We start from the raw sequence: 19,819 nt of genomic DNA, 5'->3' as shown, positions 1-19,819 counted from the left end.
CCTCTGCCTGTGTTTGCTTGTACTCTCTCCCACGTTGGAAGAACCTCTCTTGATATTGTATATATGTCTCATGTGTTATATTATGTACACTATATTGCTAAAAGTATTAGCTCACAACTGATTCTGATTATGTGGATGGGTGAGCGAATACTTTTGGCAATATAGCGTATATAAAAAGTTAATGAATCCTGCTAAATCAGTTACCTGTGTGTGCTTCCTGGATTTAACTTCTGCAACAAACTCTGAAAACCCAGTATTTGGTCCAGTATTCCCAATAACCGTGGTGCTGCAACTGTGATTAACCTCTTCCTTTCTGCCTCTCTCGGCAGGAAATCAAGTCTGCGCACAAGATAGCCAAGAGATATTCCTCCATCCCGCAGATGTGGTCCAGGTGTTTGCTTCGCCATTGCTACGGCTTGTGGTTTATCTGCCTACCTGCTTACATCCGCGTTTGCCATTCCAAAGTGAGGGCCCTCAGGACAGCCTACGATGTCTTGCGCAAGATGCACACGAAAAAAATAGAGCCACCCGATGAGGTAAAGGGACAGGCTTTCTGGCAGGTGAGGCCATTTGATGGGTGGGTTAGCTTTCCAAGAGTGAAAAAATAACAACCCCTCCTCTGTCTCCCTCCCTCCCCCCCCCCTCTCTCCCTCCTTCCTTTCCTCCCTACTCTTTTTCTCCCTCTCTCTTTCTCTCTCCCTCCTTCCTTTCCTCCCTCCCTCTTTTTCTCCCCCTCTCTCCCTCCTTCCTTTCCTCCCTCCCTCTTTTTCTCCCTCCCTCCCTCTCTCTCTCTCTCTCTCTCTCTCTCTTTTGGTCAGGTATGCTACCGAGTCTTGATGCAGCTCTGTGGGCAATACGGTCAGCCTGTCTTAGCCGTGAAAGTCCTTTTCGAGATGAAGAAAGCTGGCATTGATCCTAATGCCATCACCTATGGTTACTACAATAAGGTAAAGTGAATATTTGGCATCAGATAAGATGGAAATACCAGCTCACTTCCCTGTCTTTGATCAGCCCTTGTTTTCCAAGCCAGTTCAGCATCCTTTCCATCACATGGGCTTATCCATAGTCATGTGTTCTGACCCCCCTTGTCCCACACCAATACACACTCCAAGCCAAAGATAAGTTACAGCATTTAATTAACAGACAGACAGGTCCTTGGCAGCAAACCAGCACAGACAAGCTTGGGCAGCAATCCAGCACAGATAAGGCTTGGCAGCAATCCAGCCTACCAAGCTCACAATAATGTTCTCTGACATTAATTCCTGCGTTGACTTCTGCAAGAGGAGCGTGTGCACAAGCAGTCTTTTTATAGTCTGGAGAGGAGCCTAATGACCACCAGCTGAGTGCAATTACCTCCTGTACTTGCGCAACTGTTCCTGACGCCTATTAGCTGTTAGGTGCCGAGCATCCAGGAACAACTCACTGCTGGCGTCCGGATCACTCTTCCTTGTCTCCTCCCCACTGGTCCAAGGCTCAGGCGCCTCCTGGTGGCCAACCAGCCTCTCTGCCCCCTGCTCGGAGTCGGAACCCTGTCCAGGATCCTCCAGAGCCAACTAATAGGGCCCCTCGCTGTTGGAGTCTGGTTGCAGCTCCAATGGCTCCTGCTGGGCCACAACAGTCATGTATATATCATATTTAAAAAAAAACTTTCCATCTCCCTTATAGAGCAGCTCTGGGTGATGTACAAATAGACATCAGACATAATTGCTGTATATATCAGTGGTGGGTTCCTACCGGTTCGATCCGGTTCGGCCGAATAGGTAATAACTTGGCGGCCTGAGTCGCTGGAACCGGCAGCAACCCAGGCCTGCCACACCCCCGAACCAGTTCTCTCGGCAGCATCATAGCTGCCCCCATCTTGCTTTTGGCTTCTGTGCATGCGCAGAAGCATTTTTTTTAGTACTGCGGATGGTGCATCCCTAAGCAAAACAGGCAGTAGCAGTAGCAGCAGCAGCAGCCAGAACCCATCCCTGATAGAAACATTATAATAACATTTTTATTTATTTATTTTTTGGCTTCCCAACTAGGCACAGGGTAACTCTTGGTGGCTTACAGTGTTGAAAAGATAAAACTACAAAGCCTCTAGACAATATGGAATAGAATAGAATTTTTGATCCAAATATTCAATCCTAAATAAAGATGGGGAGGGGGGGAAATGAGAAAGGGAGGTAGGTGGGATCTGTTATTAATCTATCCACTACCTACATTGTGAAACACCCCCCCCCCCCCCTTGGAGCCCAATTAAAAACAAGAATAAAATCATTACAATTTTAAAACATCAGAGGGGGAGTTTCAGGGACCTAAACATCCCCATGGCTGCCTGCCCCTGTGGGCCTCCCAAATGAAGCAGCAGAGTCACCTTTTAACATGTTTTAACAGAGTGGAGACCTAATGTCAACTTATAGTTGCCATGGTGAGTAAAGAGGGGGGGAGCACATTCCATGCATACCTTTGGCTAGAGTCGGATCTCAGATTACTACAGCAGGCTTGTGAGGCGTGCACCTTGTTGGTGAATGTGATTTATGACACAGACTGAGGGAAGGGAGGAAACGGGTAAAGTTCAGCCATAATTAAAATGAGATCAGATCTGACTGCAATAGGGTATTGCCGAAATGATGTTCCTAATCAATGACTGGATTTCTTTTGAAACTTGGCTCGAGGCTCATGAATTAATTAGGGCATCTTTCGGAAACCTGACAGACCTCTAGGGGAAGAAAATTCCACAGGTTTGGGCAACAGACGTGAAGGCTCCCTTCCTGGGCCCTGTCAGTTGGAATTCTTTGACTTTAAATCTGTGTCGCCTAATATCAGGTCTTTGGACACTTGCAAACTCTAAAAACAAAAACCTCTTAGCTTTCTGCAAAGATCTTTATTGCTAACAGGGTAATGTAACAGAATCTTAGGAGCCTGCTTGAACTGTTCTCTCACATGGGCTTCCCAAGTTCTTTTAAGCATTCCATCGTAGCTGCAACCCTCATGATCTTCTGTAGAATTGCTAATCAAGTAATCCAACCTAGAACCAAGGAGAAATTTCCTACAAGTGAGAACAATTAATCAGTGGAACAGCTTGGCTCCCAGAGTTGGGGTTCTCCATTGCTGGAGGTAAAGATCTGTGAAGATTCTCAGTCATCCAGGTCATGGTTGTCCCAAAGGTGCTTTTTCAAGAGGAAACTGGAGGTTTTTAAGAAAAGGTTGAACAACCATTTGTCTGGTATGGTATAGAGGATCTCCTGCTTGAATAGAGAGTTGGACTGAAAAACCTCCAAGGTCTCTTCCATTATTATTATATTATATTGTATGTACATCATTAAGACACAACAGTAAGAACAATTAATCAATGGAATAGCTTGGGGTTGTGGGTGCTCCATCACTGCAGGTTTTCAAGAAGGGAATGGACATTCATTTGTTCAGTATGGAACAAGGACACCTGCTTTTGGGTTGGAGTAGAAGACCTGCAAGGTCCTTCCAGCCCTATATAAGTATAAATCTTTATTATGGTCAAAGACCAGCAATGCACATTATTTTTTACAATATATTAAAACTGACATTAAATATATTTAAAAAGTATTGACATTAAAAGTGGATAATAACATACATGTTCTTAAACTGTTCAGGTCACTCCCTGGTTTACATGGGTGAAAAGCCAATACTTATGGGAGTAAATACAAGGGTCCAGAAATTGTTAGAGATATGTCCAAATAATTGGTACAAGATGACAACTATAATTCTGTAACCAATTTTTTTCTTGTGGACATTGCAGCAACATAGAATTTTACCACTGCAGGCGTGGTAGCTGGGTTTGTGTCCTGGAGGAGAAAGCCTACATAAAAATTGTCTGCCCTTCCTGGCAATCTCTCTATTGAGCTCTATTATTCCATGATTCTGTGTATTTCTTAATCAAGTACACTGAGCCATGGTGGCACAGTGGTTAGAGTGCAGTACTGCTGCCTGCCGGCTGCCTGCCATTTGGCAGTTCGAATCTCACCAGGCTCAAGGTTAACTCAGCCTTCTCTCCTTCCAAGGTTGGTAAAATGAGGACTCGCATTGACTATCCAAGTACTGAACCATCAGAGCAACCCAGATTTAGATTCTATCTGTATGTAGCAATGAACCTTCTTGAATAAACCCATGTCTCGAAGCATTACTTGTGACCCTAGATGGTTTAAATTCAAATAGGATCTAATCTTTGCCAAGATCCTCAGAAATGCACGGTTAACATCCATTTGATGTCGTTGCAGGCTGTTTTGGAAAGTAGCTGGCCATCAAGCAATCGGAGTGGCTACTTCCTGTGGACCAAGATAAGAAATGTCATTTTAGGAATAACCCAGTTTAAAAGAGTTCTAAGGAAGCAGCCTGCAAATGGCATCCACAAAGCTCTTTCTGGTAAATCATTTGTGTATGTTTTCTGGTTTGAAATTTCTAGGAATGTTTGAACTTTAGACTACTGGAATTACAAGAAATGTTTTCACATTGGTGATGATGCCTCTGAGCCTAAGTAAATAAATAACTTGCTAGCGCAATGATCCATTGCCATGTATTTAGAGAGCCAGGAGTTCTACAAAGATATCTGGCTGCCAACTGTCGTCAACTTCCAATTCTTCAATGTAGTCTGGGTACCAATTGTTACTAGTCGTTTGGTTCACTACCGACAGCTGTCCAACAACTTCAACATCACCGCAAAGTGGAAAGCCAAATGGGCTGCTGAACGCCCAGATACAGGCAGCTACATAGATAACCCTACACAGAAGGTGCCAGTTTTTGACCTTCCTCGCCAGCATTGGTCAACTCAGAACAGGATCAGCATCCAACATGGTGTCTGCCAAGAGTTATGGTTTAAGTGGGGTCTTGTCTCTACTCCTGTGTGACTGTGGTGCTCCTTGACAAAATATCCACCACCTTGTGTCCGAAAATGAATCTTGGAGTCCTAGTGAACAACCATTTAAATAGGAGCCAGACCGTGTGCAGCAGCTGCCAAAAAAGCCAACACAGTTCTAGGCTGCATAAAGAGAGGGATAGAATCAAGATCATGTGAAGTGTTAATACCACTGTATAATGCCTTGGTAAGGTCACACTTGGAATACTGCATTCAGTTTTGGTCACTACGATGTAGAAAAGATGTGGAAACTCTGGAAAGAGTGCAGAGAAGAGCAACAAAGAGGATTAGGGGGCTGGAGGCTAAAACATATGAAGAACCATTGCAGGAACTGGGTATGTCTAGTTTAATGAAAAGAAGGACCAAGGGTGACATGATAGCAGTGTTCCAATATCTCAGGGGTTGCCACAAAGAAGAGGGAGTCAAAATATTATCCAAAGCACCTGAGGGCAGAACAAGAAGCAATGGATGGAAACCTATCAAGGAGAGAAGCAACTTAGAACTGAGGAGAAATTTCCTGACAGTTAGAACAATTAATCAGTGGAACAGAAGTTGCCTCCAGAAGTTGTGAATGCCCCAACACTGGAAGTCTAAAAGATGTTGGATAGCCATTTGTCTAGAACGGTATAGGGTTTCCTACCTAGGCAGGGGGTTGGACTAGAAGACCTCCAAGGTCCCTTCCAACTCTGCTGTTGTATTGTATTGAATGTCCATGTAAAGCTTACACCAGCTCAATGTCTGATTTTTTCCAACATAGACCACCCTGTCCTTGAATGGCTGGGTGGACTGGACATTAACGTTTGAACCACTATAAGTCCATGTATTTGCTATACATTAAATAAATAAATAAGCACAATGATCATGCTAAAAAAAGAACTTGATAGCAGCAGTATAGATTGCTCATATATTAAAGTTATTAAATATTAACAGCCAGTAAAAATAACAGAACATGTCAGAGTAGTCAATGCTCTAATAGAAACAGATGTCATTCAAAAAACCATGGACCTGAATACAAATCTTAAATGCAGCAAAAGTTTGGCACTAGCCTGTGTGGCCAGACCATTTCAGGAAAACTGGAAACTCTCCCAAACAATAAATATTAATGTCCACTTCCTGTTTCTGTACTTTTCCCTTTATGGTTTCCGTTGAAGCTCATGAGTCCTTCTTGAATAAATTAAAGGCAAAAAAGCATTAGAATCTCATTAGCAGTAATAAATCAAATTGTACAAACCATTACAGAAACTGGAAACTAAAACAGAAAGATTAAACAAATGTGCAGTATGGATACAAAATTAAGGTGGCAGGGTTGCATGGAATTAACTACCATGGATCGTATTAAAAAAAATATTAAATACAACCTTTGCACTAAAACAAGGCAGAAGTAGTAAAGAAATAGATGGTCGCACATTAATAGCTAGTGACCAATTTCTGGAAAACAACATCAGGAAACAGTTCATACTCTTTAGCTCCAGAGTTTATAAATGTATTTATTCATCTGTTAGCCCTTTATCTAGATTGTTGATTGAGTGCCCAGAGGTGCTCACAATATTGATTAAACAGAATTGTTGATAAACCTGAAACTTCAAATTTAATTTTTGATAAACCTGAAACTTCAAATTTAATTGAAACCATAAATGAAATGAAGAGAAGAGGGGGACAACTTGAAAGAAAGGACCAGATGCCCCAAAACACACCCACACCTCCTGCCATTGTTCCTCAGGGCTTAAAGGAAAGTAGACCAAAAGAAATAGCCATAAAGTAAAGATAACTCCATACTATCCAGCTGTGAGGAACTATGGCTTCTTCATGATCTGTGGACTTCAACACCCAGAATTCCTGAGGGTGGCTGGCTCAAGAATTCTGGGAGTTGAAGTCCACAGGTCATGAAGGGGGCATAGTTCCTCATTCCTGCTCTAGGCAGTCTTAATTAATGTAGGTACAGGTAGTCCCTAAGTTATGATGGTAATGCAGCCGGCCAATAATGGTCATAAGTTGTGATCATAAAGAAGGTCTATATGTGACTGGACCTTGTTTTTCAACCCTTTTTTGCAGCAAACAGATGCAATGTTAAGCAAACATTTCATTTTTGCTGAAAACTGGACGTAAATGGATGGCACTGCCAACAGGGCTGACTCTATAAGGAATAATTTTATGAGCCATACTTAATTAATTTAATCTCAATTTAATTTAAATTCTATGGACATCAAATAGATATTTGGTCCTGGCTCCATTTAGAGGCTTAGATGATATCTCCAGTCTGGAAAAAAAAGGAACACCATCCTGATTTAGAGGCCCGTGCTTTTAATAAATTTCAGCTATGACGCAGGTTTGTTTTTCTCCATACAATAATTGAAAAATAAAATGAGCCACACATCATCCTCTTATTTGGGGATTTATGATGCACTATATTAAAGGAAGTGGTGGCTAAGTGGGTAAGACACTGACCTTGTCTATCAGAAAGTTCAGAGGTTCGAATCCCTAGCACTGTGTAATACCGTGAGCTCCCGTTACTTGTTCCAGCTTCTGCCAACCTAGCAGTTTGAAAGCGCTTAAAAATGCAAGTAGAAAAATAGGATCCACCTTTGGTGGGAAGGTAACAGCGTTCCATGCGCTTTCGGTATTTAGTCATGCCAGCCACATGACCACGGAGATGTCTTCGGACAGCGCTGGCTCTTTGGCTTTAAAACAGAGATGAGCACTGCCCCCTAGAGTCGGGAACAACTAGCACATATGTGCAAGGGGAACCTTCACCTTACCTTATTTTAAGATATGTTTTATCCTGTTTTTTAAAATTGATTTTATTTGTTTCTTTTTTAATAGGGGACCATTCTGATCTGTTATATAAGTTGTCTAAAGATGCAGTTAAGCAAGGAAAAACAAACATCCAGAACAGCATTGACCAAAGATATGAGAAAAAAGAGAGCGACTCAAGTTCCTGTATGTACCAAATGCAATACAATTGAATTTGATTTATTTAAAAAAAATAATACTCAGGCTTGATTTGTTTTAATTCCAACCACACTTGACTTTGCCATCTTGTGTGAAGGTTATTTTACTGTGAAACTTTAAAAATATTTTTTCCTCCTTGCTGTCAGAGATCACTTAGTTTCCAGGTACCCAAGCAGAAATTTACAGAAAAACCTGCCTAGATTTCATGTTATCCTTGACTTAGGATCACAATTGAGCTCAACATTTCTGTTGTTAAACAAGATAGTTCTTAAGTGAATTTTGCCTCAATGTACCAACTTCTTTGCCACTATTGTTAAGCGAATCACTGCAGTTGCTAAGTTAGTAACACGGTTGTTAAGTAAATCTGGCTTCTATTCAAACATATTTGCTGACATTCCAGGCTCCATATAAATCAATCGTTGCTAATAACCCAGTTTAAAGAATAATAAGTTGACTATCTTCAGCCTTTGATTAAGAGTAAGTTTAACTTTTGATCAATTCTCGTGCCTTTTTGTGTGCATATAGTGTCTGAAATTGAGAGTGGAAAGGAAAGTGGTGATTGCCTCCCCGCGTTAAATTATCAAAATTCCACCTGTGCCAAGCTCGGTTCAAGGATTGTTCGTGTTAATGATACAACTGGCAAAATATCAGATGCAGCCGGAGACAGGGCTATAGGTAAGCTGATGCGGCTGAGAGTTCTTTCCAAGCATGGGTGAACTTTATTGATATTGACTTACTTTACATTCCCCTTACACAAGGCTATTCATGAATGGCTAGATTTTCCTGAAAACTGTTGTGGCCTGTCGGCAGAATCAGAGGAGGAAGAGGAGGTGTGGGAGTCAGAGTCAGCATCCAGGCAACCTGAGAGTTCCGAGGGGGAAGAGGGGATGGAGCTGTCAGAGAGAGAGAGAGAGAGAGAGAGAGAGAGAGAGAGAGAGAGAGAGGCAGAGCCTGGGCCATCCATCAGCCCTCAGATGGAGAGTCAAGAGCCCCCAGGTCGAGAGGTGGATAATGAGGAAGAGGAGGAACAGCTCGGTTCAATGCCTGACGTGTGGATGCGTAGAAGGCAGAAGAGAGGAGAGTAGTGGAAATCTATGGGCCGGTCCTTGGGATGGAAGAGCCACCGCTGCTAGCGAAGCCCCACCCTAGCTCTGGGGATAAAAGACAGGGGGGCAGAGATGAATGAACTGTTCATCTCCCTGCTGGACAGACTTGTTAGCCTGTAGGGAGAGAGGGGGAGGGGGAGAAAGGGAGAGATAGGGAGGGAGAGAGAGACAGAGAGAGAGAGAGAGACTTTTTGCCAGGGTTGCTGGCACTCCTAATAAAGGAATCATTGATTTAACTCCAGAGGGTTTGTCGTGTTTGGGAGCCGGGTCAGAACAAAAACTCATCGTGAATTGAATAGAAAAAGAAGACTTGCACCCTTTCCATGTTAAAAAAAGCAACTACAGCAAAAACCCTGTGAACATATTAAGGGGGATCCTGTGAGTCTGCTGGTGTTTTAGCAACTTAATGTAATATCCTTGGATTGTGTCCATGCTTTTTTTCACTCTCTTTCCAGAAACCTCTGCAGGATTGCTCTTCTCTTGTTTTGACAATATCAATAAAACGGGAGTCGCTAAGGCTGAAAAGCTGAGAAACAGGCATTTAAGTGCAGCTGAAACGGAACACAAATGGAATGTTTGGCGCAACAGAAAGCTGAGCGGAGATGCTCTAATGGAGCTCATGAAGAATCAGATCAATCAGGAAGCCAGGCCTGAAGAAATTGTGGAGAAACTGGGCGTGGATGCTGAAATCCTCACTAAAATGTTTGAGAAAAGAATGAGGCCGAAGACCCTTGACCTCCGGCCGGCTGCTTTGGGACCTGCTCGGAAGAGCCATCGGGAGAAAGAGTCTAGCGATGAAGACGTAGCCTACGAGAACGGCCTACTGGATAAGACCGAGTCGCCGGTTATATTCGATTTGGAAGACCTGGATAACGAACCCATCCCGCAAGTGAAACCCGTGAAGCCGATGCATAAAAAGGCCAAGAAGATTCAGCGGGCTGTCAGTGTTCCCGTGAAGCCCGTCGAGAAAGTTAATGTTGAAACTGGCTTTGATCCACTCTCCTTGCTGGCAGCTGAGACGGGACAAGGGAAGGAAGAGGAGGAGGAAGAGGAGGAGGAGAAAAGGGTCTCCACCCCGTCAGCAAGGCGCGATTTAGCTGAAGAGATCGAGATGTACATGAATAATATGAGCAGCCCTTTAACAAGCCGGACGCCCAGCGTCGATCTGCAAAAGGCCTGCGGCGACAAGAACCCCAACAAAAGGAGTCCAACCTTAGGCCAGCCGTGCCGAAGATCAAGCCTCCCGCCAAACTCACCCAGGTCGATAGTGCTCCCCAAATCCAAGAGCTACCAGGTCAGAAACGAAAGAGGAAGGGACCGGCTTTGGTCCTCTCCCGTGTTCTCTCCCAACAATTTGTCAAGGGGGCAACCTCAAGACATAGCCGGGGCAGTGACGCTCGCCTCTCCAACCTCCTTCAACCTGGACACGCTCCTGACGCCGACGTTCGATGTTCTGAAGAGCAGCATGTTTTCTGCAGGAAAAGGGGTGGCAGAGAAGGCCAGCAGGTGGTATTCGAAGTTCGCCACCTACGCAGCAGCGTCGAAGGTAAGGCTGTTGAATAATTGCCGTGAAAATAACACAGTTCAGCAGAGATTCCAGTGTGGCTGCTTGTTCTTCCTCACCCCTTGATGGCTAAGGGTAGAACGCTGCTTCAGCTCCATAGGAGTTGCCTTGAAAGTCTTATGTCCGTGATAGCAAACCTATGGCACATGGAGCCATATTTGGTGGAACACCAGTCATCAGCTGATTTTTTGCCCTTCCGGAGGGCCAGGGGAAGCTGTTTTTGACCTCCCCAGGCTTCAGGAAAGCCTCCGGAGGCTGGGGAGGGTGAAAAACAGCCCCAACGGGCCAACTGCAAGTTCAGAAACGATCCTTTTCCGGCTTCTGGAGGGACTCCGGGAGGCTGGGGGAGGCCATTTTTACCCTCCGGAGGCTTCAGAAAAGCCTCTGGAGCTTGGGGTTGCGCGTGCATGCTCAGGTGGGCAGGGAGATTGAGTGGGCATGCTCAATTTTGGCACGCCGTAAGAAAAAGGTCTGCCATCACTGTCCTAGGTGATGTTTATACTCCTTGGCGTTGGCTAGGATCACGAGGCCTACAAGACAAGTATTGGTAGAAGAGAATGTCTGTAGCTGAGGGCTGAACACAGGGCCCTTTGGCGCTCTCTGAGCTTGGTTGTTTTCTTGCAAATGTTTCATTACCCAACTAGGCAACATCATCAGTGCTAGAAGAGAGTGGGGTGTCCAGAGAGGAGCCGGTTTGTGCGTGCTTTGCGTGTGCATGCGCAGTGCAATAAAAATGGCTCTGCGTAGAAGCAAAAAACAAGACGGCAGCGCCTACAGCGGCGCCTGGAGAACCAGTTCAGGGGCATGGCAGGCCTGGGTCACTGCTGGCTCCAGCACCCCAGGCCGCCAATACCGGTTCAGCTGAACCGGTCCAAATTGGTAGGAACCCACCACTTGTCGTAGGCCAAGGACTACCTGCAGTGCTGTGCTGCTGGATCAGGGGTGTCAAACTCGTTTTCATTGAGGGCTGCATCATGGTTTTGTTTGACCTTGGTGGGCCAGGGTGGCTGTGGCCAGTTTGACATCACTTGTGTCGGGGACGCCTGTGGCGGCCCAAGCACTCTGCCATGAAAACGGGCTCCCAAGCTCCGTTTTCAGCTGCAATGGCTTCCTGCAACCCTCTGCCAGCGAAAACGGAACTTGGGAGGGCTGCGTGTGGCCTTCACAACCTCCATTTTCAGCGGCAACAGCCTCTGGGTGCAGACTTCCCAACCTCCATTTTCACTGGCAGAGGCACCGTGGGCCTGTCCTTCACTGTTTCCAGGGCCTCCCCACAGGCCAGATTTAAGCACCCCATGGGCCGGATCTAGCCCCCAGGCCTTGAGTTTGACGCCCCTACACTAGATGTTTGCTACCAGATGAGAATCTGTAGCAACTCCCAACACCCCCTCCAAAGCCTGTTCTTGTTTCAGGATCAAAACTCGGACCGAGCGAGCTTGTCGTCGCTTGGGGCCCTGGATTCGGAATCCGCCTCGCTAACCGATGAAGACATGTGCAACGACCTGGAAAGCAGCTCCTCTCCTCGAGATGACGCATCGTCGGCCTTCAAGGGCATCGGCCTGAGCTCCACCAGTCTTGAAAGCGCCGCTTCTCACAACGGCTCCTCAAAGCCTTCCTCGCATTGCGGTAAGAGAGCTGCTCAAATGGTGTTGTTGTTTTTTCCCCCTCGTTCACTTTCATCAACTGACACGGGCTTGGGAAACACCTGTCGCCCTGTGATCTGGTGAGGCGGCCCCCTCTCCTTCCAGAAAGGGTTAGCATGAAAATTGGCCCAAGGGATTCAATCTTACAAAATAAAAATTCTTGCAAGGTTTCAATTAAAATAAGGGTCGAAGAATGCTGACATCTCGCAAGTTTCATGGAAGAAATCCAGAGTGGTCTCTAAAGCTGGAAGATTCCTTCTTGATGGCAACATTAGAAGGAACTTGTCTCTCTCCTGCCATCTTTGCCCTTTTTTGTCATTTTAGTGTCTTCTTTAATGTTTTAAATATATGTAGAGTACTACATCCAATTTTGGTCCCCACACTATAAAATAGATGTGGAGACTCTAGAAAGAGTGCAGAGAAGAGCAACCAAGATGATTTGGGGACTGGAGGCTAAAATATCTGAAGAACGGTTGCAGGAACAGGGCATGGCTAGTCTAGTGAAGAGAAAGACCAGAGGAGACAGGATAGCAGTGTTCAAATATTTGAAGGGCTGCCACAGAGAGGAGGGGCTCAAGCTATTCTCCAAAGCATCTGACGGCCGGACAAGGAATAATGGATGGAAACTGATCAAGAAGAGATTCAACTTGGAAATAAGGAGAAATTTTCTGACAGTGAAAACATTCAACTCACGGAACAGACGTTGACTTTGATAGTTGTGGGAGCTTCATCATTGGAGACTTTCAAGAAGAGTCTGGACTGCCATCTGTCAGAAATGCTGTAGGGTCTCCTGCTTGGGTGGGGGGTTGGACTAGATGACCTGCAAGGTCCCTTCCAACTCTGTTAATCTAATCTAAATAATAGATAAACTTTTCAGAGTTGCTGAGAGTCAGGTGGCAAATACATTTTAATTATTTCTATTATTATCATTATCCCTTTCTCTTTAAAATAAAGAGAGGGGGCAGCGGAGAGGATATCTTCTTTTCCAGGATTTGTGTAAATATTTCCTTTTACAATGTCCTTTTGGTTTTTAGGCTCCTTTTCCAAATCAGAGATGGTTTCCTCCTGCAGTCCAAGCAGCACGAGCGTCTTCCAGAATTACGCCCTGGAGGTAGGGTATTTTTTGCTATCGTTACCATAAACCAGGAGTGTCCAAACTTGGGAACTTTAAGACTTGTGGACCTCAACTCCCAGAATTCCCCAGCCAGCCTTGAAGTCCACAAGTCTTAAAGTTCCCAAGTTTGGACACCCCTGCCATAAACAGATTTCAAAAGAAGCATTATTTGCCTTCTACTTTTACATAAAAATTTTCCCTGACATCCTAACATTTCAATCCAAGGAATTATCTGATTTAATCATCTGGAGTTTCATGGGTGCATTTTTGGACAGGTATTCCAGGCAACCGCTCACCCTTCAAATAAAGATCAAGGCATCATTACCATCCGGAATGGCCCGTTTTGGATAGTTCCAGAATATGGGAGCTGTTATGAGAAAAATAAAAAGGACAAATCACTTTAAAATGTATTTGTCAGCTGTATACATGGATTAATTCAGCTGTTAATTCTGTTGACATTCCAGTGCTTGCCACTTTTTCTTCTGTTGAAGAAACTAATTAATTTTACTGCCTGCTTTGGCCTCCTGTTTCAGCACCAGGGCTTTTTAAATGAGATAATCAATTAAAAGCTAGAAAGGCACTGGTTTGATCCTCAATCCCCCAGAGCTAATTAAAAGGTGTGGATTGGTTGGCTCTGATCTTGGCCTCATTATATATACTTTCAATTAACACTCTGCTTTCATGGACAACACTGTGTGTCCATTATTATTATTATTATCTATTGGGGAGAAGGGGTGCCATTATACTGGAATGTCCATCAAATCCGAACTGATTTTACACTTGAATAAAATTTACTCACAGAAGACTAGAGTTTATGAACACATTCTAAAGCTTGTGTCAAAGCCAGCTAAACCATTAAATGAGGGTTTGTGGTACAGGCAGCACATCTCTATATCCTAGATAATATTACTACTTTTAGAAGAAGAAGAAAGACCTGCATTCTAATTACTGCCCAATCAGTCTGTTAAGTGCAATTAGTAAGAGGAGTCCTTGGTGCTCTCTGAGCCTAGTTGTTTTCTTGCAGACTTTTCATGACCGAACAAGGTAACATTATCAGTGCTAGAAGAGAGTTGGGTTTACTAGAGGACAAGGACTGTGGGAGCCTCGGTGTTCTCTGAGCTTGGTTTTTTTCTTGCAGACATTTCATTACCCAAACTAGATAACATCTTTATTGCTAGTCTGGGGAATTCTGGGAGTTGAAGTCCATACATACATCTTCAAAGCTGCCAAGGTTGAGAAACACTACAATAGAGCCTGTGTAATCCAAAATCTTTCCGATGCTCAATTGGTATGGCACTGCAGTTAGAAGAAGGATGATAAAACTGGAATCCAGAGCCTGTTCACAGCTATTTGTTCTTCTGCCCGTAGGGCTCAGCCCCCTTAATCTGGTCCATCTCTTTTAATTTCCATGGGTGTGGGAAGTAGAGAAGAAAACAATTCCTGTTAAGCTCATCCCACAGGTAATCTTCATCGCATCACACTTGCGTCAGAAGTACTGAGGTGCTTCCAGGTTGAAAGGATCAGCTGGTGACATCACTGTTGCCCAGGGGATAGCCAAATGTGTGCTCCTTTCATGGCCCCTGCAGGAACCTGAGCAAAGGACAGGAGCTCACCTCACCCCATGGTAGCACTGGGGTCTTGGAGGCAGGTGTCAAGTTCCAAGTAATAGATCCCTAGCAAACTCCCAAGGCAGGTAGGGTCCTCAAAGAATATTTATTGGATATATCATATTGGCACAGATCTGGTGAAAACCGTCTCTGAAGGTTCCCACAGTTTTCACCTAATTAAAAGTAAGTTTCTCCCTCAACCCCAAACAATCAGTCACATGGTCCAACCAAGGCGTTGTCTGGTGGCCTGGTGACATCACTCCTCCTTCCTCCGGCCAGGTGGTAGAACATCCTTGGTTCCCAAGAGAAAGTATTTTATTTTGGCTACAAAGACCCCAGCTACCTCTAATCCCCCCTCCCTATTCCTCAGCTCCATTGTGGCTCCAAGATGGTTTCAGTCAGATCAGCGTCAGGATTGATAACAGGCTTACTAACTTCCAACCCAGTGTCCTACCTACTTGAGCCACGATGCTCTTTGGATATCCTTCATAATGGGCGATGAGGAAGCTGAGACAATGCAATGGCAAGACTCACTTGGTACTGACACGGTGGCAGTCTGTACTGGAATATGTATTATTTCTACCAATGAACTTACTGGAAATAAGACATTCAATTCCTGCAAGGAAAGTTTTGGGGAATGTCCTTCTTTTTTTTCTTTTTTTTAGCAAAATGTCAGAAAGCATTTACCTTGGTGTGTTGTAATATCCTTCCTTTAGCAGTTCTAAAAGACAGGTATAAAAAGTCTCTCTGATGAGAGATTTAGCCCTGGGCATTTAAAACCCTGCCTCCTCCCTTCCTCTCTGCTCCTTTTATGAGAATTTTCTCATTTCTTTGCTAAATCCAGTCATCTGCAAAAATGTCTAAGCACCCAGGTTACTTTTTACATTAGTCAGGTACACAGACCAAGTTTCTAAAATTACGGGGCATATGAAAAATTTGTTGCCTGTTTATGAATAGATTAAAGTTTTTTTTTTAAATGTGATTTGTATGCTTGTCAAAGGTGCTGCTGTTAATTTTATTTGAATTTTATATTGTTCGGTTTATCTGCTGAGTATCTAGATCAGAACTTGAATATTTATCAGCAACTATAATAAAAATGACGTTAGTTACTCATGTCTAAGGGCAAGGAAGGATGTCCCTGGAAATATTTAACAAAACTTTTATATGAGTTATATGAAAAAGAAGTAAAAAAATAAAATAAAAAAAGATGTGGTAATTTAAGATTCTGGGGTTCCTATTGGTATGCATACAGTAGGGATAATAGATCCGTTATTATCTGTGTACCTTGGATAAGGCATTGTCCTGTTTTCCACTGGGTCTGTTTGTTAAAACTGGACTTTTCCCCCCAGACTAGCAAGCTGTAATTATATTAATTTGTAGATTAGTCAGCTAAAGCCCAAAGAAAGCCAAAATGGCCCCCATGGCTTTAACTCCGTGCCTCCCTCAGGTCCTGATCTCAAGCTGTTCCCGATGTCGAACCTGCGACTGCCTGGTTCATGACGAAGAGATCATGGCAGGCTGGACGGCGGACGACTCCAACCTCAACACCACCTGCCCCTTCTGTGGAAATCTCTTCTTGCCTTTCCTGAATATTGAGATCCGAGATCTCCGGGGACCTGGAAGGTATGTGTTTACCGATCCTTTGGAAAGGGATTTTTTTTTATTGGCAATATTTTCCACACCTGACAATTTCATAACCATCTGAACTTTTTGTAGGTACTTCTTAAAGCCCAGTCCTTCTTCGGAAACTATCCAGCTTCCATCCTCTGGGGTGAACCAGGCCGGCAAAACCTGCATTGCTGATCCCCTTTCAGGGTTTACTACCACTTTAATTCCAGCTCAAAATGACGTCGTTTCAGAAAGGTACATTTATCTCACGGTTTTTAAAACATTCATAACTGCATTTATAACCTCCTTTTCCTCTAAAGCCCGACACCCCAAATTTGGCGAGGTTAATTGGGTGGAGAAAAATGACTTGCCAAATGCTGTCAGGCCTGGAAGCCATCTTTTACATTGGGGCCTTCAGGCCTTCCACATTTTCAACTGTGGGAAAATGGGAGGGGGGATTATATGGAGTATGGGAGATATATAGTCAAAATAACCTTCCTTTCTCAGAGAGTCAAGGACACTTTGACCTGCAGCTGCGATGGTGTGAATGGGAGGATGGTCTCTGATTGGGCCATGTGATAGACATGTGGGTGCTGGGCAGGGGTTTGGATTTTCATTTGGGTGGGGAAACCTGGGAACTTTCAGATTTGGGTTTTCCCAGATGGGGCAATATGACATCTAATAAAATGGAACTTTGAGGAACCTCAAGCCTCGGAGTCTTCTTTCATTGGGGATGTCACTTGGAATGCTCCATTTTTGGTGCCAGGAGGCTTCAGGGAGGGCCTCCAGAGCCCGGGGGGTAGTAGCCATTTTCGCCCTCCCGGAGTCTCGAGAAAAGCCTCCAGAGCCTGGGGACGGTGAAAACACACACTATGATGAAGGAGGCCAAGTAGGTTGTGGTGTGTGTGTGTGTATGTGTGTGTGTGTGTTACACACGCCTGTGCAAGGACGGTTACGCGTGCATGCACAGGGGGCAGGCGCATTGCATTGTGGGTATGGGCGCATTATTTCGGCATGCAAAGAGAAAAAGGTTAGTCATCACTGGCATAGAGTCTCCTACTTGAGCAGGAGGTCGGACTAGAAGACCTTTAAGGTCCCTTCCAACTATGTTATCCTGTAAATGGCTTAAATACCTGGAATCTTCTAAGCAGTCTATGTAAATTCTTCCAGCAGCTGCAAGGCAAAACATTTGGACACCTTCTGTGCCAAGAGCATCCAGATCCCTTCTCAGCGAAGGCATCCTTCAGCCAAAGAGGAGCCCCTTGGCCATCCCCTGTCAAGAAGCGTCAGTGCGTACAGTTCTTTAGAGATAGATGAAGTGGGAGTCCATCCCCACAACCGTGTGGTGCCCACGGGGAGCTTGCCTGCAAATTTCCAGCAGAGAATGGTAAGCGCCCAAGTATTGTGTTCCTTCTTCACCTGGATTTTCAGAAGAAACATAGCCATTCCTTTCCTATGTTCTATTCCATGCTATTCCTATATTCTATTCCATACCATTCCTATATTCTATTCCATTTCATTCCTATATTCTATTTTATTCTTTTCTATTCCATTCCTATATTCTATTCCATTCCTATTCCTATTTCGTTCCTATATTCTATTCTATTCTATTCTTTTCTATTCTATTCCATTCTTATATTATATTCTATTCCATTCCATTTCCTATTCCTTTCTATTGCCATGGTGACAGTGGTTAGAAATGCAGTATTGCAGGCTGACTCTGCCCATAGTCAGGAGATCACACAAGGTTGACTCGGCTTCCATCCTTTCGAGGTGGGTGAAATGAGCACCCGGGTTGCTGGGGGTTGTAAAGCAATATGTATTTCTTAAGTGCTATTACTATTGTTAAAGTTTTTCAGTGATAATTATTTGTTTGTATCCTGCCTTTATCGTTTTTTAAAATAATTCAAGGGGATGACTCTATCCAACACACCTTCCTCACCCTCTTTTCCCCACAATAACAACCCTGGGAATTGGGTTGGCCTAAGAGAGAGGGACCGACCCAAAGTGACCCAGCTGGCTTTCATGGCTAAGATGGGACCAGAACTCACCATCTCCTCTTGCGTTCTCCTGGCCTAAAATCATCCCATTGTTGGACCTAAAGTTAACAGGTCTCCCTCTTTCCAGTTGGGTGCCTTAACCCCTTTGAGGTTTAATTATGAAATCACTTTGCTGAAAATTATCAGAGGGATCTCAGTGGGAAGTAAATCATTCCTGCTGTTGGATTGATGATTTTGTTATTGGTCATTTTACAGGTAGTCCTTAACTTACAACCGTTCACTTAGCAATCCTTTGACCTCACAGCGACCCTGTAAAACGTGTTTTAGGATCATCACCGTATCCCCATGATCATTTGATGTGGACACTTGGCAACCAGCCTGTATTTGTGATGGTTGTAGCATCCCAGGGAGATGTGATTGCCATTTGCCACCTTCCCAACCCACTCTCAACAAGCAGAATCAGTGGAGGAAAGCTGGATTCGCTTAACAATCACAATAACAATCACTTAACAGCTGCAGTGTTTTGCTTAACACCCATCGCCAAAAAAATCAGAAAACCGGGCGTTTCCCACATAACATCCACCTTTGCTTAGCAACAGAAATTCTGGCCCTCCCTGTAGTCGTAAATTGTGGTAGCAGTTGCCTTTTACATTATTTTTGGGGCGCGCTCTGAGCTCCTTTAGGAGGAGGAACAAGAGAAACCATTAAAATGCAATTTAATTACGGTACAGTATCCCACGAGACCAACTTCTCTGTAGCTAAAAATAGTCAAAAGCAGGAAATCCCAGGAAAATCAGAAGGTACATACCCCTAACACCTGGAAGATTCAAGAGGAGGGTCCCCCAACCAAAGACCCGTTTCTCGTGATTATTCAACACGGATTTCTCACTTTGTTCTTAATGCCCCCTCTGGCATCGCAGGAGTCTGTGCAGCTGGAGTGGCATCTGCCTAGCCCGGAGCCCATCACCGTTCCTTATCTAAGTCCTCTCGTTGTCTGGAAAGAGCTTGAGAGCTTATTGGAAAATGAAGGAGATCACGTGATCACCGTGGCTGAATTTGTGGACCATCACCCCATCGTCTTCTGGAACCTGGTCTGGTATTTCCGGCGGTTGGACTTACCCAGTAGTTTGCCCGGATTGATCCTCTCCTCTGAACACTGCAATAAAAATTCCAAGGTATGGAAAACAAAACATTCTGCTAATTGTAAGCATTGGTTTTGTTGGGGGAATCTAGCAGGTAATTTGTGGTTGTTATTAATTTAAAGAGCTGTGAGAGAAGGGGTGGCAGAACCTTGGGGGGGGGCGGAGTGAAAAGGGGAATCAGCCTAGAATCCCTGCATGGTCACAAGGGAACCA

At 44.3% G+C, this 19,819-nt stretch overlaps 1 protein-coding gene across 5 annotated transcripts in view; it reads left to right on the top strand.

Annotated features, from left to right (window-relative positions):
• DENND4A (DENN domain containing 4A) overlaps positions 1–19,819 on the top strand; it is a 95,283-nt gene that overhangs the window by 65,150 nt on the left and 10,314 nt on the right. For 4 of the 5 annotated variants that reach the window (XM_032232955.1, XM_032232956.1, XM_032232953.1 and 1 more), the window contains exons 16-27: positions 330–536; positions 819–947; positions 4,239–4,383; positions 7,694–7,810; positions 8,348–8,497; positions 9,384–10,474; positions 11,905–12,118; positions 13,170–13,246; positions 16,304–16,479; positions 16,573–16,719; positions 17,635–17,851; positions 19,385–19,639. In XM_032232955.1, the coding sequence (XP_032088846.1) occupies positions 330–536; positions 819–947; positions 4,239–4,383; positions 7,694–7,810; positions 8,348–8,497; positions 9,384–10,474; positions 11,905–12,118; positions 13,170–13,246; positions 16,304–16,479; positions 16,573–16,719; positions 17,635–17,851; positions 19,385–19,639 (2,925 nt within the window). The remainder of the gene's footprint in view (positions 1–329; positions 537–818; positions 948–4,238; positions 4,384–7,693; positions 7,811–8,347; positions 8,498–9,383; positions 10,475–11,904; positions 12,119–13,169; positions 13,247–16,303; positions 16,480–16,572; positions 16,720–17,634; positions 17,852–19,384; positions 19,640–19,819) is intronic. The other variant, XM_032232957.1, reaches the window with a different exon arrangement.

Source organism: Thamnophis elegans, chromosome 16 (assembly GCF_009769535.1).
Source record: "Thamnophis elegans isolate rThaEle1 chromosome 16, rThaEle1.pri, whole genome shotgun sequence".
NCBI lineage: Eukaryota > Metazoa > Chordata > Lepidosauria > Squamata > Colubridae > Thamnophis > Thamnophis elegans.
The sequence above is the reverse complement of the archived record's forward strand: the minus strand, read 5'-3'. Positions and strand labels throughout refer to the sequence as shown.